The 23,431-nt window shown below is 32.0% G+C and overlaps 1 protein-coding gene across 1 annotated transcript in view; it reads left to right on the top strand.

Annotated features, from left to right (window-relative positions):
- Positions 1 to 23,431, top strand: part of LOC106682763 (uncharacterized) — a 76,657-nt gene that overhangs the window by 34,321 nt on the left and 18,905 nt on the right. Inside the window, exons 3-4 of the mRNA XM_014423801.3 lie at positions 482 to 717; positions 16,268 to 16,404. Coding sequence (XP_014279287.1) covers positions 482 to 717; positions 16,268 to 16,404 — 373 coding nt within the window. The remainder of the gene's footprint in view (positions 1 to 481; positions 718 to 16,267; positions 16,405 to 23,431) is intronic.

Below are 23,431 nucleotides of genomic sequence, written 5' to 3' on the forward strand. Positions count from 1 at the left end.
CCTTCTACGTCTGTACAAATTTCAGTGATTTATCTCAGCAGCTCATTTTATTCAAACGAAATCTATAGTATTATAATTTTTATGATTTTATTTTATAGTTTTATTATTTATTTTATGTTTGAATATTCCATGGACAGATTCTAGAAATAAAGCTTTAAGCCACTCAATTACTAACCAATCAAGATTTCAACATATGGCTTGGAGTAATGTGCTGTCTCAAGATAATCTCTTCTTTTTAGACTATTGATGTGAGATGTAATGTCATTTTGTGTTTTGATGATGACTGAATTGGCAACACGTTGACTGGTTGTTTATTGAACTATGTTTAAGAGACTTTTGCTTTTGTTTTTTGTCAAATTCCAGTAATTATATCTTAACAAATTTTGTATCTCTTTTTAATTAATTAATTTTAGCTTTAGGTATTAAAAAAAAAATAATTTAGTGAACAATTAGATGAAACCGAAACCTCTATTTGTTGCAGTGTCAGATATCGAGTGCACTTTCGGAGCCGAAGGAGGGCGGTCTGCAGACTCGATAACGGCGAGGCTGAAGAGACCAGAAGGCTTCAAGGGAGACCCCCTGTTCGCCGACGATCGAGCTATAGATCCGCTGACACACCCGGCGTGCAGGATCACCCCGGACATAGCCGATCCTACCAGGCAGAGCTACCTCCTCAGGGTCAGCGACTTCTCCAGGTGTGGCGTGCTCCGGAGGAACGTAAGTGCAAAATATTCTGAATGGCTCAGGAGGACGATTCATAACTATCATTACCAATATAACATCATATTAAGCAGCTATTTGCTACAATAAACAATATACTTTAAAAAATGGAAAAGTTATGAATTAATGATTACTTCTGATATAAACTTTTACTAACCAGATTAATAAACTGAGGCCTGCAACCACTGCCGTAGGTACCAAATTTATACCGCAGCTAAATCGTATAAATTATGATCAGATATTTTTAATTAACGGTCAATTAAAAAAGGAATGGCTAAGATAACGATAATAATTATTATCATGAGTATGTTGGTTGAGATACTTAGTTATCTTGGCCCTTGGGACTTAGCGGAGGAATCTCCATGGCCAATGAGCTAAAACGTTTCGAGACCTTCTGATATCAAAGTAATAGTGAGGCGAGATGAAAAGAATAACACGATCCTTAGAGCTTGTACTCGGCTTCAATCGCGTTCTATATCGTTCTATTTGAGTATATGGAACCAATCATCATTCAATCTCGAGAGTATGGTGTTGATAGTATAGTCAGCAATGAATCATATTATCAATTAAAATAATAAATATTGCAGGATGTTGATGCAAAAAAAGTTTAAATAACTGTATTAAATTGGGTGTGAAATCGAAAATTTAAATTACTCTTGATAATAGCCAACCAGATTGGCCGAAGCGTTGGAGATAAATAAATTAATAAAAGCGGTAATGATAGCGAGTAGACACACCAGAATTTTATATTTATTTATTTATCAAAGCAGTGAATGTCCTCTCGATGTCAGCGTTTTTTAATTATTACAAGATACTGGTAATGTATCAATTGTGTTTTTTTGTTTGTTTGATACTCGCAAGCTGGCTGCTCTTTGGGAAATGTTGCATGTTCAACCATTTGAACTTCCGACAAATGAAATTTTGAGCTGTTTATTATTTTATTCTGTGTATGGAATATATTTTTTAATTACTTCATTTGGCAATATCATTGTAGTAAGAAAGACTGAATGCAGGATTTTATCAAGGAAAATTATTTTTCGCATATTCCTCTGTAGTAAAATTGACGGATTTTTTATTAGATAGAGCCTTGACTTAACAGAATGATGACTTAACAGACCAAAACAGATTAAAAAAAAACATGATAAAAGAAATTCGTTATTACATATGTGTAGTTGAATTTATGTTGACAAATTATAATAATAATATAAACGTAATTGTATAATTTTAAATAAATACAGTCATTAGGGATATGAACTTTCCATAATGTTCATTGAATCTATATTCATCTTCTAATCTTGCAATTGCGAAGCATTTATTAGTTTAATATACTTAATAAACATGACCATAATTATTATTACTGCATTATTTTTAAATGGATAAGCAAAACTGAAATTTGTATAGATTATTATATCTTGTAGATTATCTCGTGAATATGGTGGGAAACAACTCTCAGCCAGCTTGCAGAGATACCATGAGCTGCTTACAGGTGGAAATAATAAAAATAAAAAAATATTAAAAAAATGTAATCATTTGAGCAAGATCGTGATTTTTTTTCACGATTTGTTTCTGATATGTAAAGAACAAAAACAGCAGTGAACTGTATAGGAATGTGACGGAAAATGTGTAAGCTTATAATGCAAAATGCAAACCTATATCTCCATTTTTTCTTTTCTTCGATATTTCCCTGCAAACATGCAATGACTGAGGGATATGCACCTTTCACTTAGCGCATCCTTGTGATTTATCGAAAAATTGGTAAAGAGAGACCTCGGGAGTTGGAGAGGAGGCTGGAGCGAAGCAGCGTGACCTCCCGTTTTAAATACCATCTCGTTACTTTTTTATTTCCTTCCTATCTCGCTTCACTGGTCGTTTGTTTCTTTTCCATCTCTTTGGTGCCGCTCAAATGCAACCAGGCAGGAAACCCTTCTTTTGTATTTGCATCATTGTCGATGGAACGTTGTTGGTATTTAGTTGCACAGCATCTGATATCGAAAAACATAATATCTGTGAGAAAGCTAGAGAGGACTGTTGATTTAGTGGTTGTCAATTCCGGCGATAATGAACTGTGTATTACGAAACTAACAAAACAACCCTAGTGTTAAGGGTTGAGGTTTTCAACACCGTTCCATTGGCTCTCAATTTCTAGATTATTGTTAAAAGATTCTTCAAACACAAGTTATTCAAGATTTAAGGTATAAATAACGTTGGTATGTTAAATAGAGTGTTTCAGGAGTAAATGTGTTAGTTTACCAAAGGTTCACTATCAGCATACACGCCTATCTCAGTCCGTTGTCTATATGCTTTAGGTATATTGTATTATTAACTATGATTTCTTTAGGTACAATCGTATCTTACTGGATTCCTTCAATTCTTGACCTAGTCCAAATTTTGATGCACCTGATGAGTACTATCCAAATTCTAAAAACTGATCTCTCGATCTTAAAAAGAAGCCTTTTGTTTTTCCTGTTTTATCTTAAAACTAAATGGCATTAACTTTACTCACCGAACTTATGTATGTTTTACATGCTAGCGATGTTTTTAATAACGATTTTTATAATGAAAGAATTTGCTGCCAAAAGGAGGTAGCTAAATGCTACGTATATGCTAATATATATGTTTATGCTAATATGTATGCTAAGGTAGCTGCCCTTTCTCTATATCAGGGTTTCTCAAACTGAGTGTCGCAATTGTAAGGCAGAGGACCACAACAATAATATTTGAATTTTCGCTATTACATTTTTAATTTAACAGTTAAACGGATTTAATTTAAGTTGGGGTTAGACAGTGTAAGTGATTTTACTTCTGTCATAGTTTCATAAAGGTAAAACCATTTTTCTTCTTTTCCCAAGTTTTCAAAATGTTCCAAAGTCTGATTCGCGTTTTTATTCTTACAAGATTCCTGAGGAATGCTTTAGCCCGGTACTGCGAATTTTTTTAACCTAAAAAGGGTGTTGTCAAATGTTTCTAACCCAACGAGGGTACAGCGGCGACAATATATCTGATATTCAATTTCATGTTGCTCCGAGTCCTCTTGATATGCATTAGCTTACACTGAAATTTTAGTTGTTACTAATTTACATAACATTACTAGAAATTAATGTTTTTTTTTTTTTTTTAAACTTTCAATGATTTAACATTTTTTATTTCCACAACTTTCTTTATTATTCCATTTTGTTACTTTGTTGGCTTTTCGTTAATTTTTCCCTTTAATTCTTCATAGAACTTCTCAATATGTCATATCCTCTTTCATACCATATATACATACTCTCCATATTTCTTAATCATTCTACTTAAAAATTCGAAGATTTTTGACCTTTCGTTGAGTTTCATTTTCTCCCTCTCCCGAGCCTTCGTTTGGTGCCCAACTTCGGTCTTCAGAGACACTCGTAATGATAGACTATGTAATTCACCTTTTTACCGGCGGAACGAATCCCTCACCTCGCCGCCTGACCAGCACCAGCAGACTGATGATCCCCATAGACAAGCTCAATAATCCATGATGTTATTACCCATTGTGGCCGCCCACAGGCTGGATATCCTCGAGATCTGCCTGCGTTAGCCTAGATATCCAGGTTCGTCATTGTGTGGTGGCATTCACTGCCTCCCGACCATGTCCAACTCAATCATGTCCATATGCCACACATCCGGCACGCTCTTACTCCTCCCTGTCCATGGAATCTTCTTTCAACCTTCCGACCTTTTTTCGCCACTGTCTGTTTCTCCTTTCACCCTGGTTTTCGGCTACTTCTAAATTTCACAAACAGATCAATTTCTTCGGTTGGATATAGGGTTATATTTAAGAACGTCGGCATTTTCATTGTATTAATTTTACGGCATGATGCCCATGACTACATGTATATTTGCCTGATATATTATATATTAAATTATAAATACATAGAGAATTAACTTTATTTTGCTCATTAATTACTGAACGGGACTACGAAAAATATCAATGAGATTACTTTTATAACATTACCAAGAGGAAGCTTTAATGATGGAAATATTTGTCTTATTCCAACATGATTCAAAAATATCATCACATTGGTTGGTGGTATTAAATTTATAAATTAGGAACGGAAAATCCGCTCTGCCTCACAATGTGACGGGACCACAAAAAAAACAAAATAACAGTCAACCAGCGTAAGGCAGTTAAAAAATTGTCACTCTAAAATAAAGTGTTTTGCTTTAATTTGAAATTCCGTATAATTAAAATATATGTATTTATACTTTTGACTTTTTTTCACAGTTTATTTTGCCACATAAATGCCTGCTGGAAATCATAAAAATTTAAACATGACTTAAAATTTGACTTTGAATTGTCTATCGTCTGAAATCTTCTATTTAGCTCTTTCAAATTAACAATAAGTAAGGATGCGGAAAGTTAGATTGATAAATCTACTGAATTTGGAACCCATTAAATAAAACACTATAGCGATATAAGATACTGATGATCAACAACGGATATACATGACAAATTTCCAGTTTTAGCAACTTTTTTCAATGCTGCTCAATTTAAATACATTTTTATTCAATTTGGTTCGATTTTGGTTCTAAGATGCTTATTACGATTTGTTAATTTTCCACATTTTATTTTGCATAATATTAAAAAAAAAAATACCCATAAACAATTTTTTTTATAAGAACTTAAAAACCAAGCTTTATTCGAATAGCTGGTATTATATTAAATTAAGCAAGAGTAAATTATCTACAATTCTTATTATATTTATTAACCGATAAAAGTCTGATCATAAGACAGAATGTAGTACGAAAATTTTGTTTCTTTGGAATTTTTTTTTTATAATTGCCGAAAAATTAAAATTGGCAAAGTTGAAATTCGTAATCAGCTCCCTAAAACATAAGTAATGAAATTTTTTTAAAATATTCTACCAAAATCTTTTTCATGTCCCCACTTGACTTGTGAAATTGCCGAAATCTCGTGTTTTCAAACCAAATATTTTGTTTATAAACGTAAAATGTGCCCGTATAAAGGGCAGTAAGAGAGGATGGAAAGTGGAATAATTATCAGCTACTTCCTGAAAACGTTACTAAACCAGTTTCCGCCATTATGGCCTGATTCGTGCTAAAACGGCAGTTGATTAATGAATTAATTGTAGTTTAATCTCTATCGAAGCATAGAGGTAGAACAGCGAGGTAGTGGAGAACATACATAAAGATCTCTGCCAACTGGAGCGTGCCTTCGGCTCTGGGTCAGCCGTCCAAGGTCCCTCTTATTCGGCCTAATCGTCCAGTTCATTGGCATAAATGTTAACACTTCCTAATAATGCTTTTTGATTGTTTGTTTTATTACTTTTCCAAATATTTTAATGATTGAACTATTGCTGAAGCAAGAACTGAGGGAGAGAAAGGAATGGAGGTGGAAGTCAATATAATGTTGTTCGTAGAATGAAGTGCTGTAAAAAATGTATTTAACCATATACCATATATTTAGTAAAAACTGATTTATTATAAGTTTATTTTAAATTTGTTTGTAGCATCTTTAAAAAAAATATTTGGATGGATGTTTTAAGACCTTAATTGAGATACACCACTTCTTCAAACAAGCTTTAGGAGTTTAAAGAAATATTTTGGTGGAAAAGGTGGTATCTCTCTGAGATACACCACTTTTCATTCAAAGATGTTACAGACTGAGTAAAATTAAATGCTTATATTTTACGTAATATTTTTCTAGAGGATATTACTTGAAAAGACAAGTCATTTACGATACTAATTTTTCACTCATGAATTTTATCTAAATCCTCTTCATTTGTTAGGTATGGTATCACTGAGGTTTTCATATTTCTCTGACTGTTAAATATAATCAAAAACTGATTTTAAAAAAGATTCAAAACAAAACTCTCCCATTTCAAAAAAAATATGTCCTTTAAAAAACAACTAACAAGTAATTATGAAGAGTTAAAATCACGTAGTTTTACGGAAAGTAAAAAAAAAAAAAAAAACACCAAAAATAGAGTGTTTTTTGGATGTAGTCACACTATAATACTTCTATAAAAACGTGCTAGTGTGACTAATAAGAGAGTTATGAGCTTCGCCACTATTATAACCGATTTGACTTTGGAGATATTGCCATAAATCAATATTTTCAAAAAAGTGTGCGACTCACTTTTTCTTTCACCACTATAATATAATTAATATTTTAATTATTGCAATTACCATTGAGCCTAATAAATTTATAATCTCCTTATACTTTTTTTAGGGCGGTTTCTTCGTTTTCCAATTTTCAATCCAATGCTCAATCCAATTGACAATCAGAGTCCTCAATATAGAAAGAGATATAAATTTATTCCTGCTAAAATTTTTAGTCGTTCTGTTAATATTAATTTTAGCCAACTAATGTACTAATTTCACGTACTAATGTAACTAACTTCATCATCGACATTACCATTTCTTGTGGGAAAAGGCGAATAGTAAAAATTTCTCTATAACCTTCTGATTTATTCCTTTATAATTGTCAGATAACAATTTTTCGTAGTTTATTTAGAAAGTTTCTATCAACCACGGTTTTCACTCTGACGCAGTCCATTACTTTTCTATTTATAAAATACTATAAAGTTGAACTCGTTCAATTTCAATAACTATTATGTTAGCTTCATAGCGAAGCTTTGTATTCATGAAAATGAACTTTTTGTTCTGTGAATTTGGGCAGCAAGGACAGCAATTTGGGTCCATATCCTTCTGAATTACAGCTTCTACTGTTATTCTAATTTTGATGAAGACAATTTCCTTTTACGCGTCCATAGACTTATTTCCTTGGCACACCTATATGAGTTAGACCAACATGGATGAAAATAGGAAATTGGTGTAAAAATGGCCCAATATAAATTGTATTATTAAATTAAAATAGGTAGATTACATTCAATACTTTCGCTTACGTATATGCAAATGTATTTTCCTTGACTCCAAAGCGGGGATCCGTTAGAAAATGGTCCAATATCTATTTTATAAAGTCCCATCCACTAATTTATGTATGAATAATAATTATTTTTCTTGATTGGGATATATTTAAAACACATTTCTTTCTGTATATTTTATTTTCACACCTTGATAGTTGTGTACGTACCTTTTAGAAGTGGCGAGGATGATATACTGCACTGAATTACGTGCTTAGGAGGCCTTTATTTGTGTTTTGTCTGGCATTCTTGAATTCACCAAGAGTAGGAACAATAATAACATGTTTGGTATTTTATACCTAAAATAAACCAAAACAATTTTATGGATATATATAACTGACGTCGAAGGCTTTACACAGCTTTGCTAATCCTGAGGTGAGGTGTTGCCAGGATACTGGGCAATCAAGAAAGCACAGAGACACCGCGAAATCTCCAAATCACGGCTATATAACTATCGCAGTTTCGGTAGCATCATCAGCAAACTGTGGCGGTACCGTTCCCATCCTGGGCCTCTATGGGAACCACCCAGCGTGACTGCGGGGCTGACTTGCCATTTCGTATTCCTACGCGTTCTTCTACGCTTAGTTCGCTGTCACTAAGCAAGTGTCAGCAATCGTCTATTCGGTTCAGCTTTTGATGAGGGAGGAAGTTGACAACGGTTTAGATAATATTTGAGTTAACCTGACCTCAACTACCTCGTAATCTTTACTTTCTCGTTAAAGAAGTTCGCATTTCAGAATGAATGCAATTACGAAATGCAGTAGGGAGTCATTCCCAGGAAATATGAGTATTATTGCGAGAAGAATTATAAATACTAATAAACTGCCAAGGATGTAAAATTTTAACTGATATATAAGATTATAATTATATATTACTTTCTATTGTAGTGTTAGTTGTTCCTTATGAGAAGTATAGGTTTTCCGTTACAAATCCTGTAGCATGCGTATGATGGCCATTTGTATGTTGGTTAAATGAAATTGTAATAATCGAAAGTATTTTCAAATTACTCTCAACTGGAGCCCTAGTCATCTAACTTGAAATATCAAATATAGAAATCAATTGGTTCAAAGCAACAAACAAACAACATTAATTACAGTATTTTAAGTTCAAATGTTATCAAAAAAAGCATGAAATTCCAGTGAATAAACTTAGCCTTTAAACTTACAAATTGGTTCAGGCATTTGTTTATAAATTATTACAAACCTAGAAATAGCAGGTCATGTGACACTCCTGAACACATTACTTTCCTTTAGGCTTCGCTATTGTCGGTGATAATTTTAAGCATTCGTAGCTTGTCATAAAAATGTTTACGATTCTTGCTCTGGAAGGTTTTATACAGCTAGAACGGGTATTTTAAATCATTCCGCAAAGAAATGTTGGGTAAAATGTTTATATATTTATCTGATACTCAATACTAATGTACAATTAGTCCAACTCTGCCCTGTTTACTAAAAACTACGTGTTAGGTTAAAAAAAAATCATTTATAAACATAAAAAAGCTATAAAAAGATTTAATTACTAAATAGTTGATTAGTTATATCGATTCATTAGCCACTTTGTGAAATCCCATTGTGAGTTAAGTAATCAAGCATCTTGAACTGACTAAACTGGAAGAGATGAGAGCCGAACAGCTTTGCTCTCAGGGTGAACCTCGGAACCGTTGAAGATTTTAATTACACGGCTCTTAGTTGGTGGTGGTAAGAGTTTAGATACTGCAGAGCTTTGGGTTAGTGTGGCGGTATTATCAGGACATGTTGTTGAGTTTTCCACTCAAATACATCTTATTGATGATGTTTAGAGGGTCTAAGAATTGTAAGAAAGATCTATTAAGCAGGGGTTACTGGATTATAATGTAAAGGGTTATTATCAGTGTATTGTTAGGATTGAATACATTACAAAAATTATCATACATTTTAAGAAATTGTTTTATAATAAATTTTACAAATTAGATAAATTCATTTAAACAGATTATTAATAACACATGCATAATATAAATACGTAATCGGGTTTTTGGATCATATCAGCGGACCAAATTTGGTATAGTCATTATGGCAAATATTCTTCATAAAAATATTCCTTTTCAACCTTCATATTAAAAAACAATTAGCTTTTCCACACCTCCCCCTCAGAATTAAAGAAAATTATCAATTTAATAAAATTTTGTTTTTTTCAAGCAAATACTGATTGTAACAACAAATAAAGCACTGCTAGAGAATTTTTTTTTGAAATTTTGGTTTCAATTCCCTTTACCGTGCAGAAATTTCACAACCCTATCGACTATGGCTTGCCCCCATTCTTTGTTTTGATTTTGGGTACGCTCTTGAAAACTAATCTGAATTCTTGACTGTAGTGTTGACCAAAAATAAGATAAAAACTTGTGGAATGGAGGATGAATCGAAGTAGAACAGTGCCGCCGCCTGGTAGACCACATGGAATTAGTAGACCATTGTCTCTAGCTGGCTGGTCGCTAACGGTGTCCATTTCCAGTTTTTGTTCTAAAGCCGTTTCTTTTGTTTACAATCGATCTCAATTACTGGGTCAGCCCCATTTCTCCAGCTGGTTTCATTCTCATCTAAAAGTTGGGCGGGGTTTAATAAAAATCGGTATATTATATCCGCGAGATTATATCGGCTGGGATGTCCCAGGCACATACAACCTCTATAGAGAGGTAGGTACCTGATCTTCAATTTATTGAAGGAAAAACTTCAATTATGTTATATAACCGCTTGTCCAGATTATATTTTATACAACTCTGTATATTTTAGTTGTATTATTGAAAATCAGTATGATATGTACTGCCTCTTTTTGTCTTGAACTGGTTTTTCTTGTTGCGAATGTCGTAAATTTCGTATGTAATGCACTATACCAGAACAAGTATTAACTATTGCGAAATTTATTTTGTTGATTGTCTCATAATATTCCGTCCTGAAAATAAGAAATAAAGATAAGTTAGCTTGTTGTAAAGAGCTTTCATTTTGCCAAGAGGTATCCGATGCCAGACCCAATCAAGCACTAAATCCGTGAGTGCACCTTATCCTCTTTGCTCTGACGCCAGTTACTCTGTCTCTAACTGCGTTACTGAAAGAAGTAAGGTTTTGATTCACAAATGAAGGCATAATTGGATGATAATGTATTGTTACAAATATATTAATCTGAGAAAAATTGGATATAATGTTTATTTAGCTCTATTTTAAAGTGCAAAACTCTATTTCACCGTGTGAAAATTACCAGTCTTTAAGGTTTAAGATAATTAAATATTAAATGATATATTAAATATTTTATGTAATATGTTAAACATTATTATCTAAAAATTAAAATAGCTTTGTTAGATGTATTCACGCAACGAGTACTACAGCTTGGAGGAAGGGGTATAATGGAGTGGGTTAACTTGCTGAAAAAGTGAAGCCAAAAGGTTATTTGCCTTTCTGGATCGTGGCAGAGTAGAAGTACGAGCCAACCACTGGCTGCCTTCTGTATCCGTTTATATTACAATGGCGGACGTACCTATTAACCTTAATATAAACCTGCGTTTCGTGGGTGTTGCCATTTTTGGATTCACTTTTGCTTCAAAGGAGAGTAGTGCTAGAGTAAAACTAGCAGAGAAGGTTATTGTGAGGTTTTTATTTCAGGTGTTTATTACTTTTATTTATTATTTCAGAACACTGTCAGCGTATTTATTGTGATTTAAAAAAACATTTCTTTTTTTTTTAAGGGAAATTAAATCGAGCAACCACACAAGTTTACAAAACTTGTTAAAGGTTGTTTAATGCTAAACTTGTTAAAGGATGTATAAACTTGTTTTAGCAAATAACATTTAAGCACATTTAGGAGGTTAGCATGAGTTGCATAATGTGTTATGTAGAAATACGTATTGAAAGTAATTCTAAAAATATAGATGTCAATTTTTACTGAAATGGCACATAACATGTTCATTGTATGACGTTATTTTCATTCATCTTTAGTTCCTTTTTAAGGACATCATTCATTATATCTCAAGATAAATTTACTTTCTAAACCTATCCTAAGATAGCGAGTTGTTGCTAATTTTCTCTTTCAGTGTTTGTGTTCCGTCTTGTTGCTATCTGATGAACAATATTTAACTATTGTGTAAAAGTAATGGACGGTTGTACTTGTCATTTTCTTCCTTGGGACCCTGTTGAGTTGTGGAGTAAACTTTCTGCCCGTCACAAGATTCCAGTCACCTTCGTCACGTTTCATATAATTTTTTTCAGTTGTTTGACCCCTCCATTTGACTTACTTTCTCAAAAGTTGATGGGTGTCCATTCATTTTTTTTAACCTTTTCTTCATATAAAAATTTCACTATGACTTAAAAATATAAATATATCGTTAAAAGTATCTTTAAAAAATAATTTTCACTATGTTCATCTGTATTTTCTCTCTGAAAAACCAGAAACGGAATAAATGAAAATGTTTAATCCTTTGTCCCCGTACTTTCTAAGATCTCAATAGTAATTTAATTATGTATTTAATCTGAAATATTTAACCGTGTCTAATCTGAGGATTAAAACTATCTGTGAATTGTTTTTGATTTCAAATAGAACTACTCGATTATATGTAACCAGACGTCCTTTTTTTTTCTACTTGAGCAGTACTTTTTTTTTTTTAATTCCTTGCCCTTTTGTACTTTAATATTCTAGAAAGGCTTACTAAATGTATTTTTTTAATAAGATAACTTCAATTCCTGAAATAAAAAATAAAATAAATCATGTCATCCATTACCTTGTCTATAAAACACAACAAATATACGTAATATATCTAGTTGATAAAGAATTTAATTAAAACTAAGCCCGAATGTTATGTAATTAAATATTGATTAAATAGCAATATTTAAAAAGCGCCTGAAATTGAAAAACGGCATGAAACCCTCCACTCCCACCCCCCATGGTAGCCTTACTTATCTGACTTTTTAAACAGACAATTATAGCGAGTAGGTTGGTCGATGTATACATCACAATCTCACAAGATTATAACACAAGAAGAAAAGGCAATCCTCCCCGCCGTAACCGCCCCGCTAAGACCCCGGGAAATGACGGCCCTATATCACTTTTGAAATATTTGCTTAAAACGGGAAAAGGAAACTTTAGGATAGTTAAATCGAGCAATATTTAAAAAGTTTAATTTAAATTAATATTTAAGGTTAATTTGAAGTATCATCCACCCTGGAGTAGCAGGATTTCTATGAAGTCAATATGTGTTCAACTCTACTTTTAAAAATATATGAAAATCCTTCCTGATTTTATCAAATGTAGGGTTTAAAACATGTTCTAATTGAAATAGAAGATATTTCTAAACAAAATATTTAAATGTTTTGTTTTATTTTATGTATACGTGTTTGTTTTCATTTATCAACGCAAAAATATTTTTTGTGATAATTTAACTAATAATTAACAAACTAGGCATATTTCCTAACATTTTTTTCATTAAGCGGTCATTTAAAAAATAAATTGAGTGATTTATAATAATTTCTTTTATATACAATAAAAACAAGTTTTATTGACGTGAATCGAAAAGGTATTTAATGATGTCTGTTTTTAGAGACTCCCGAAATTATTTTCCCTTAGTAAATCAAAACTAAGAGAGATTGCAGGTTGAACTGGTTGGAATCATGTGAAGTATACAGTGCAGTTTACTCATTGACCTACTGGACTCAGTAAAAGGTTAACTTAGCGGTTAGGGGATCGCTTATAGAGGCGTTGGTTCCCATAAGATCGTGTCGGCTGTGGTTAGATCTGGTATCTTGCTGGGCTTCGTTAATGTAAACATTTCATTAGCGAACATGTACTACACTCCATTGTATCATAGCCTTTTTTTCTATTTTGTTACAGATTAGATTACGATGTAAGTTCACTATCTCGCTTGTTAGCGAGTCAATTGTTAACGACTGGTTTAAGTGTTCTCTTGGTAAGGCAGCAAGATATTGGTTTTAGCCAACTATTCAGGATTGAATTCACCTATATCAACCTCTAGACCCGGTTTTAGGGGGGTGCCAGAGAGCCAGAGGGCATACGATAAACAATATATTTTTATTCATAACAACGAAGATGTTTAGGATGATTAAAGATTCTTTTTAAAAATAATCAATGTTATTATGAAAACAATTAAATTTTTCACCACAATTTTTTTTTTTAAGAAAAATTGTCTGACCTACCACCCCATCCCCATCTCCAATGTCATGAAGATAGGGCTGCAAAAACTTTTTAAAACAAAATAAACCCAACCCTACAATTACTAGAAAAATAAGAACAATAATATTATATTTTTTTATCATATAGGCCATTCAGTTGGCAGAATGGCTTACTAGAATTTTAAAAAATGTACTTTTAACTTTATTATTCGCCTAATCATTCCATTTTCATTAGCAAAACTATGGCTGAAATATAAAAAGAAACAATTTACAAAAATTCATATATCGTCCTTATCCGTTTATTCAATGCTAAATAGTAACAGAATAAATATTGAAAATAATAGTCTGATTTTATAAAGTTTGTTATTCTGCCAACTGAAAGATTCATTTATTGCTTTTGAAGTGGCACATCTAAAAAAAATAATAAAGTTTTAATTTTATTTTGAATTGGTTGTTTTCCAAAGTCATTAAGATAATCTGGAGTTAGCTCTACTGGAGTACAGCTGCAGACTGTCTCATAGCTAACAGGGATCTCATAAATCCTACAGTACAAACTAAAAAAACATTTGCTATTTTCTCAGGAAGTGTTAAACCGATTACAGCTATTTAAAAAAAACTAAAAATAGCGAATTAACTTTGATAACCTTTCCTGTTATTTTTTTATCAGTCATCAAATAAAAAATAATTGTGAAAACGTTGTGCGAAAAGGATGACTCCGTCGTGAAGGGATGGAAATAATTTATCCTGTGTATATTTTTCATTTATTGAAGCTATAACTTATTATATGGTTTGGAAAAACTAATGGAGTGAACAGACACGATTTTTTCAATCCTACTTTTACCTTACTCAGTATTTAGCCAAAAGGAGCTAATTTTCTCGATCTTGAACAGTTATATTAACTGGCACTGTAATTGTCAAATTTGTAATTTGCTTCTAAGGTCTTATAGATGTCTGCTAAGTCAGCAAGATCGGGTCTAGGCAAGACGAACTAGTGTCATTTCCAGAATTAAACATTATCTTTTATAAATTTTTATTTATTTAATCAAATTATTAACCGATGTCAAGTGGAGAAAAAGTTTGCTAATTTATCATAATATTTCTTTTGATTACAATAATACTAATTGAACAGTAGCCCTTTGGACAGCGTTTGGCACTTACGAGAAGAACGAAACATGTGTGAAATTCATCTATTTCGTGGTTGTTCTGTAGAATAAATCTTATAGTCCTATATCATTATTTAAATATTAGCTTATAACGGGAAGAGGAAATATTAAGATTAGTTATATCGAACAATATTTAAAAAATGTCTGAAATTGTAAAAAGGCTTGAAGATCCGGCGGGGAAGGATTCCTTTTCTTTTTGTGTTATGATCTCCTCTTGTGAGATTGTGACATGTCATGCATCCACCAACCTACTCGCTATAATTGTCTGTTTGAAAAATCAGATAAGTAAGGCTACCATGAAGGGTGGGCGTGGAGGGTTTCATGCCGTTATTCAATTTCAGGTGCTTTTTAAATATTGAACGGTTAAACTATCTTAAAATGTCCTCTTCCCGTTTTAAGCTAATATTTCAAAAGTGATATAGGACCATCGCTCCCCCGGGGTCTTAACGGGGCGGATCGGGTGGGGAAGGATTGCATTTTTTTTGTTATGATGTCTTGTGAGATTGTGACATGTAGTACATCGACCAACCTACTCGCTCATACATATATTTGCATCATTGTATATACACAAGATAATACACACTCTACCTGTTTGATATTTCATCCACAAGTAAGCGTCCGGGTCTAAGGACTGTATCACACTTTAAATTTAAGGGAGGAACTTATAATAATTTATGAGTTGTGGTGCGACGTTTTATAATGAAAAAATCATAATTGAGGATGAAAACATATTAAAAAACTATAGTAAAGGTTATAGATAGTCCTGTTTGCTACGTTCCTATCGTTACCCTGGCTGCAATTGCTTGTTGATCTTTAGGGCGATCAATTTTTAGTTTCCTGGTTAGTGTATATACCAGCATTAAACACAACGAACAACTGAATAGCTAAGTACGTTATAAGTAGTATAAACCGCCGAAATGGGTTATGTTTTTACACGCTGCAGAACATGTTAAAATGATACATTTTCTGGAGTAGATATAAGGATGTATATAGCGAAGGTGGGTATACAGCAGTACGAGTCACAATATCAAAGTTTTCTATATTGTTAAACACTTAAACTTTTATTAACGTATCTTAACTTAGCCTGCTTTTATCGTTCTGCCTAGATATAGTAGTCAAACTCCATAATGATTTTTATGAACTCTATGTAAATTCAAAAGAAAGTAAATCTGAAATGATGTAATAGCATTGACAAATGAAAGGATCCTTTAAACCAGGATATGGCTTTTCTGAAAAATCATGAATCTAACAACATAATTTTATTTACGCCGTTTACGTGTTTCAAAATTAACTTAATTTTATTAACTTATAAAGACTTGTAATTTTTCAGGGTTTCGTCCATGTGAGGGTGTGGTTTCCTCAGTTCCCAGGAGTGGTGATGATGTCTGACCAAGAACTGATCATTATGTGCAAACCTCCAGAGCCGACGGTCATTGAGAACAAAGCAGCAGGATTCGCTGGCAGTCTGTAAGTTATAAACGATTAATTTAAATGCGTGTATGTACATATATAACTGAATGATTAGTGCTATAATATGTATCATATTATACTTTTTTCATATTATGTAGTCTCCTACCACAATTACGGAAAGTGATGACTAGGTCAAATGTGCCATGATTATCTGTTGAAGGAGTAACTGATTTTTTTTTATTGTGTAGGGGGACGCCAATTATTAGAATTTATTGTGATTCGGTAACCTTTAATTATTAACAAATTATGAGTATTAATCCAATGATTTTATAACAGCCATATAAAACTTCAATCTTCAATCAAAGAATTTTATTAATAGGCTATATTGTTGAGCTCTAAAATACCTGAAAACAGTTTAACGCTTGAGTGGACTCCAGAGTTTCAATTCACCAGATATTTTTTTTCTTGCTGGAGAAAATTATTTAGGATTGTTTTCTGTTCTTTCTATATTTTGGTGTTACGACGTTCCTTAAATCGCTCACGTTCTCAAGTTACTTTTTTGGCATGAGGACCTTTGCAGTGACGGGTAATTCTATTTTTAATATCTTAATTCATTTACAATAGATATGTTTGGTCCATGATGATTTCTTCGTTCATAGTAGATGCTTTAATGATCTGTCCACGATAACAAGCAGCTGAAACTAAGTTTATGTTCAATCACGTCTGCTACCGATAATGAAGAGGTATCTGCTTATTTGCTTAATGTTTTCTTTTCTAGCGGTGTAAGTAGATTCTACCTAAAATTACATGATTACATGATCTTTTACATTACATGATCTTTATGATGATATAGATATCGTTCTGTTCGTTAAAAGTGTGGCTTCTCTGGTCTCTACATGTGGCTCTTAAGATTTTTGATCATGTTCCCAAAAACGTTATGTTTGAAGATCTTCATACAACTGGCAAAGCTGTAAGTCCTAAAGAAAGGTTGTACGACCAAAAGGATCATTGATGTGAAAACCATGCTAAATGCCAGAAATTAGGTAGCTAAAGACAGAGAAGATGATAGCTAAAGACCTCTGGCGGTGGCTTTTGGAGAATTCCCAGGCTCACCAAGTTGATTGCAAAGCCATGTTATAATGAATTATTGATGATAATGTAAACCCTCTGAACTGATCATATCTGAGTCACTTTGTCATAAATCAAATAAAGAGTATAACCATCCTGAGAGATTAAAGAAAAATATTATATACAATAAGGATTATTGAGATATTATTAAATTCACAAAAATATATACTTACCTGAATATAACAAAATACAGAAATAAAATATAAAGTTTCATATACAAAAAATATATAGTTGGAGAAAAAAGTAATAAAATTTGGATATATTCATATGTTTGACTCACTAAATACTAAAATGAAGAAGTGCTTAGAAGAACTCAGGCCGAAATGTTAGCACAAATTAAGTTTTTAAAACTTAATTTATTAAAACATTTTGCTCTCTACATTTATTCCCACCTGATCCATGATCGTTGATCCCCTTGTACATCTACCAAGAATTGTGTGATCTCAAGCACGTCTGGTATTGTCATCGGAAAAGATGATATCGAGTTGTATAGAAAAGCGGAAAATAGCTTTTTGTTGTGGAAAAGTACCGCTTTCGTACTCAATGGCTACAGATGACTTACTCGTGAATCATTGAAATGCAAATACTTTTTTCTTTTCTGAAAACTCAACATGCCTTGATATTATTATTTTTATTATATCTAAATTACAGTTTGATTGTTATTAATAAGCATTTGGTGCGATGATATTTTGTCTTAGGAAATCCATGACTTTTTTCCCAAGAATTTTTCAATGTTGTTTATTGAAAATACTGCACCTTAGTCTCCAAGGAAAAGTGGTGTTTCTCTGATATGCTCTCAGGCTAAGCCAAGACATAGTAATTTCAAAATACTTTGAAAATTAAATAAATATATTTGAGGATCACTGATTTATAAAATGTTCGAATAAAGAAAGACTTAGCCCAATATAGAGGATTGATTAGAAGATGTAAATGTTAGTTAATAGAGGAATAAAAGGTGACGGGGAAGATAAAAACAAAATCACAAGCTATTCTTTATTATGTCCACACATACTTGTCATGGAAAAAAGTTTTAAATTAATTAGGAAAAAATCGGTTTTAAACCCATACGCTGCTCTAAGCTTTTTTTTTATATCAAATTCGGTATTTTTAATTTCATTTACTGCATTATAAACTATTTAAAAAAAAATCGAATCTCGAATAGTTTTAAGGTCTCCTGATATTATGAATTCAATCAAATCTCGCAAAATGGTTTCGGTGTATGCCTGTAGTTGATGGAAACCTGGCTCTAAAACGACAAGTAACCAGATATCAATCCTTCCATTATAAGCTCCCTAACCATCAAAACCCTCTAGTTTCTAATCTTGCTTCTTCTTCTATTCCTGACAATCCTCCGAGGCGCCTGAGAAGAAGATGGTCTCGAGGCCTTCTAGTGTAGAAATAGGATTATAGTGCCAATATTGGGTAGTTTCTCTACATGATTGTATCACTCCATTTTTATATTACATCAAATTCACTTAATTTGTTTTTATGTAAATACAGTTATAAGTAAATTTAGTGTACATTTATGTAAATATTGCAATAAATAAATTTAAAAAACTGAAATAACTTATTTAAGGTTGGTGAATGCCCGGGATGTTAAAGCTATTTTTTCGTAAAAATCGTCCATCTAAAATCTCGTTTATCTAAAACAATTCCAACGATTTTGAGTTGAGTTTAATCAAACTCATCGTATCAATGTAAACTTAAGTGATTCTGGCTTAAGTAGTCTTACCGGACTTAAATGACGAATTTTCAAAATTGCACCCTCTGAAATACCTTTGATTTTGTTTAATCGAAATAATCAACCTTGAAACATCATTGATAGTGATAAAAAAATGATAAGTAGAAACTATGAGATGGAATTCGGTGCTTAACTAAATGAGAAAAACGGAGAAATACTTTCCACATTGAAAATACAATTTTCGATAGTAAAAGAAATAATATATATGTGTAATACACTGTTGAAGAGCTGAAGATTTCAGAAACATTTTTATACGACATAAGATCATAGAAGGTAATAGAGATTCACAAAAAATAAATTCAGGAAAAGGTTTGTTCTCAGAAGATATTTTGACTGCTTAACAGGTTGGCGCATGCATAGTACGTGTTTTTTAATTTTGTTCCGCCCGTTTGTGTTTCTAGAGTTGCTGTGAAAATATTCAGTTTATTATTTTTTATTATGTAACCTAAATATGGAAAAAATATATGAATAAGTATCATCGTCCTAAATAATTAATAAATTGCCATTTATTACTAGGAGTAATGATTAAATGGTAAGTGAATGTTTTGTGTTTATTTGCATTTCTTACAAAGCCCTGTCCAAACATTTATCTTTCTTTAACTATTCTTTACCACATTCACCACACATCTTTTTTTTTTTTTTTCTTTCGTTAACCGCTCTAATAAAATAATATATCATCTTTGGACTCTCTGGTACTGTATGTCCTCAATTCTAGATATAACCGGTTGATTCAGTGAGGAATGTTTTCGATTTGCTGTTTTTCTATTTTACCGATATTACTTAGAGCTATCGAAGGAAGAAGATATCGGAACTGGACAAACAGAGCCACGAAACAAGGAACAAGGCCACGCTCTATAATTCATGGCCAATTGAAGAATCCACTTTCCATAGCGCGGTTGCCCTCTTTGAGTTAGTTCTGGATTCAATTTTACACACTTGCTTTCCTTTCCCGCAAGTTTTTTTTTCTGATTTCCCGAACTGACCCAATACCTTCTTCGATGGCGAAAGAGAATGGAGAAAATGATTTTTAAAAATATCGGATGGATGATCTGAAGGATCATCAAGCAAGTAGTTGTTTTCTTTCATTTTTTTTTTTCTAATCATCACTTTGCTGTTTCACTTTACGTAATTTCTTTTTTACATTATTACACGCTAGAAGAAATATAGTCCAATACAACTTAAACGAAGGGAAAACTCCTTTTAAATAGTTATTCTATTATAAAAAAAAATGTAGAAATGATTAGAAGGGATTTAATTCTCAACCTTTATTTCAACAAGTTAATTGTCAGATAGTGAAGATAATGAGATGATTGGTGATTCATATAAATAATTTGTGAAAAGTGTAAAATTATTTTTGCAAGCTTTATTTGGTTTAGAACATAGCATAATATATTAAAACTACTTCTCACCTTTTACTAATAATTGATAATTAAAGAATGTACTGGACAAATAAAATAAAAATACTTTATGGAACACGTGGGAAGGCAGTAACTATCAGTACCATTGTACTGAACCTCAGACCTTTCATGAGTTGTAGTGGTACAACTTTTTTAAATTTTAATTTACACATTTAAAAATTTTATTGAAGTTAAATAATGATAGTTATTATAAAAATCTTAAATAATAATAATAACAACACTATTTTATTTTTAAACTTTGTCAAGAATTCCTTTTGCTTTATAATTGAATTATTTTATTATTATAAATAATCTCAAATTTTTTTGCGTTTGTAAAGAGCCATTTTATAGAAAAGAATTTTTTTAAACTTTTCCAACCAATTAGTTGCCGATTCGAATAGATCGTGCTTTTTTGCTTTTCAGGAGAAAATTTTATTTCTTCCTTAAGCTATTTTTCTTTAAAGAGCCAAGATATATTTTAGCAATAAAAAAGAAAATTAAGAATATATTCTAATGCAAAGTCAGAGAGTGTTCCAACTTCTAGGAGTCATTCTTTAAACATGTGTGTTTTTGTCCCCTAGTGAAGGAGAACAAGCTATATACGGAACCATGGGAGCTTCTCACAGCCTAGATACTATTATATTAGACCTGCCCATGATAATGAAGGCTTTGGTTTTAAATAAGCAAACTGACTGTTACTCTTGCCTTAAAAGCACAATTATTGAAGAAACCCGTTCATTTTTTCCCGATAAAAAAAACTTTCCACAGCTTGAACTTGACTTCGGTGTAGAAAAAATATACTTTTGTAATCACGAGTATCTTCCGAGATATTTACTTATGATTTAAACTTAGATGATGTCCCATACAATTTATTATCTATTCAATTTCCAAATCAAGAAAACCTTTTCGTCCATCTTGATTCAAATTATGACCATTGCGTTATGATGAAGTATATAGCGTATCAACCTATAAACATGTTTAAAATAAAATCGTATTATGTTCACTGAAAAATAGTTTATAAAATGGGAAGTTGTCAATGATGAAATTTATTAATTTGTTCATGACCTTTTAATTTTCATAAAGGCTTTATTTATTGTTATTGTTATTATTTTATGGTCTGTGCAAAAAAATCGAAGTAATTATTAGTACAAACCTTCTTAGTTCTGAAATTTTCATGGTTTTAGAACCACAATCAGATGCCACGTTATAAATTATGTGGTGTGTCCAATCAGACGACCTTCATTACCGCTTTAAAACATAAGGAATAAGATAAAAAATATTAGGTTTTTATTTTTTCCTGAAGAAAAAATGAAATTGAAAAAAAGAGAGGAGGAAGGGCGAATTAACACTGAAGACCATGAAGTTGGTAAATCAAAGGTTAATAATGAATAAAATTATATCAGTGTCATTGAGATGTGTATCAATTGTGAGCAAAATGTCCTCTCTTCTTATTTATGTTATTTTATTTATCAATTAATAAAAAATGTATACTCAAAAATTATGCTGAATGTTTAGGAGGCTGTGAATATGAAATTGGCTTTGTGTGCTCATCTGGTTTGAGCTTAGAGAAGCAATTGATGGACAAACCTAGTTAAAAACTCATTATATAATTGAGAGTGTAATCGTTTTGGCTAAATATATACAATAAATTGTAAGAAAGTTTTTACTTCACTATCGCTATATTTTATGCAAATAAAATTATTATTGTTCATTATAATTAACAAAACCGCGTGTTTTTAGAAGGGCATGGCCTTTAGTGGAGGAGTGACCTTAACTAGTTAGTGAATCCCTGGTTAAGGACATAGGTAGTAGAAGTCTGTAGCTCAGGGAGTGGAGGCGTAGGTCTTAGCAACCTGGGAACTGCAGCAACGCCGATTTGAGCCTGGCCTGGAGGTCGACTTTTATTTCTGGGCGGTCCCACGAAATGAAAACTTGATCCCCGCCATTGTGTTGGAATAGATTAGTTACCTCTAGATAACCTCCCGCCCACCGTATGTATGAAATGGCCAGGAAGGGGAGGAGGATCATAAAAAATATATCTAAAAATTATGAAACTTCACTTTTTGTTGTTAGTGGATACATATAAGCAATGTATTTTACATCAAAAGTTATTATATCCCACTTCTATATAGTAAAGGTTTTTTTTACCAATTGAAATTCAATAGCAAATACTTATATAGTTCATTTCAAAATTTAAAATTCTCTCTGTCAAAGTGGTGTTATTAATCAAAAGTTCCAATAATAATTTAACTGATCTACATGGGATACTCCCATTATAATTTTGAATAATGTTTTTGCAGTAATTGATATATTGACTTTTCTCAGAAAAATCCTAAATTATTGTGTAAACAGTGAATAATAAAAGTTGATCAACAATTTTTGTGTTCAGTGCAAATTTTTGATTCTTGATATATTCCTCATAATAAATTGACTAAGTGATTTTACAGTACATTTTTAAAAATTAAATTTTGGTATTTACAAAATAAATCTCGGAAACTATTTAACGTAAATTGCTCTATTAGGGCTCATATTTTAGCAAATTCACTCAACTTCAAATAATATTTTAGTTGTATAGTTTTGAAGTGCATCACTGACTGGTTAGATGCCGATTTAAAAAAAAAATTACGCCTGAAGAATGTCCATAAATGGTCATTTACTCTATACTTTTTTTTATAATGAAAAATCTTTATCATTTGTTGTTGTTCATTACTGATCATTCCAAGGACGATTTATCGCTTCTAATTGTCGAATTCCAGCTAAAGAAGAATTGCTATTAGGAGTAGTCCTGGAGATCTGGAGGACTCGTCGATTACACGGT

This window comes from Halyomorpha halys, unplaced genomic scaffold (genome assembly GCF_000696795.3).
Source record: "Halyomorpha halys isolate HHAL.00 unplaced genomic scaffold, Hhal_1.1 Scaffold441.1, whole genome shotgun sequence".
NCBI lineage: Eukaryota > Metazoa > Arthropoda > Insecta > Hemiptera > Pentatomidae > Halyomorpha > Halyomorpha halys.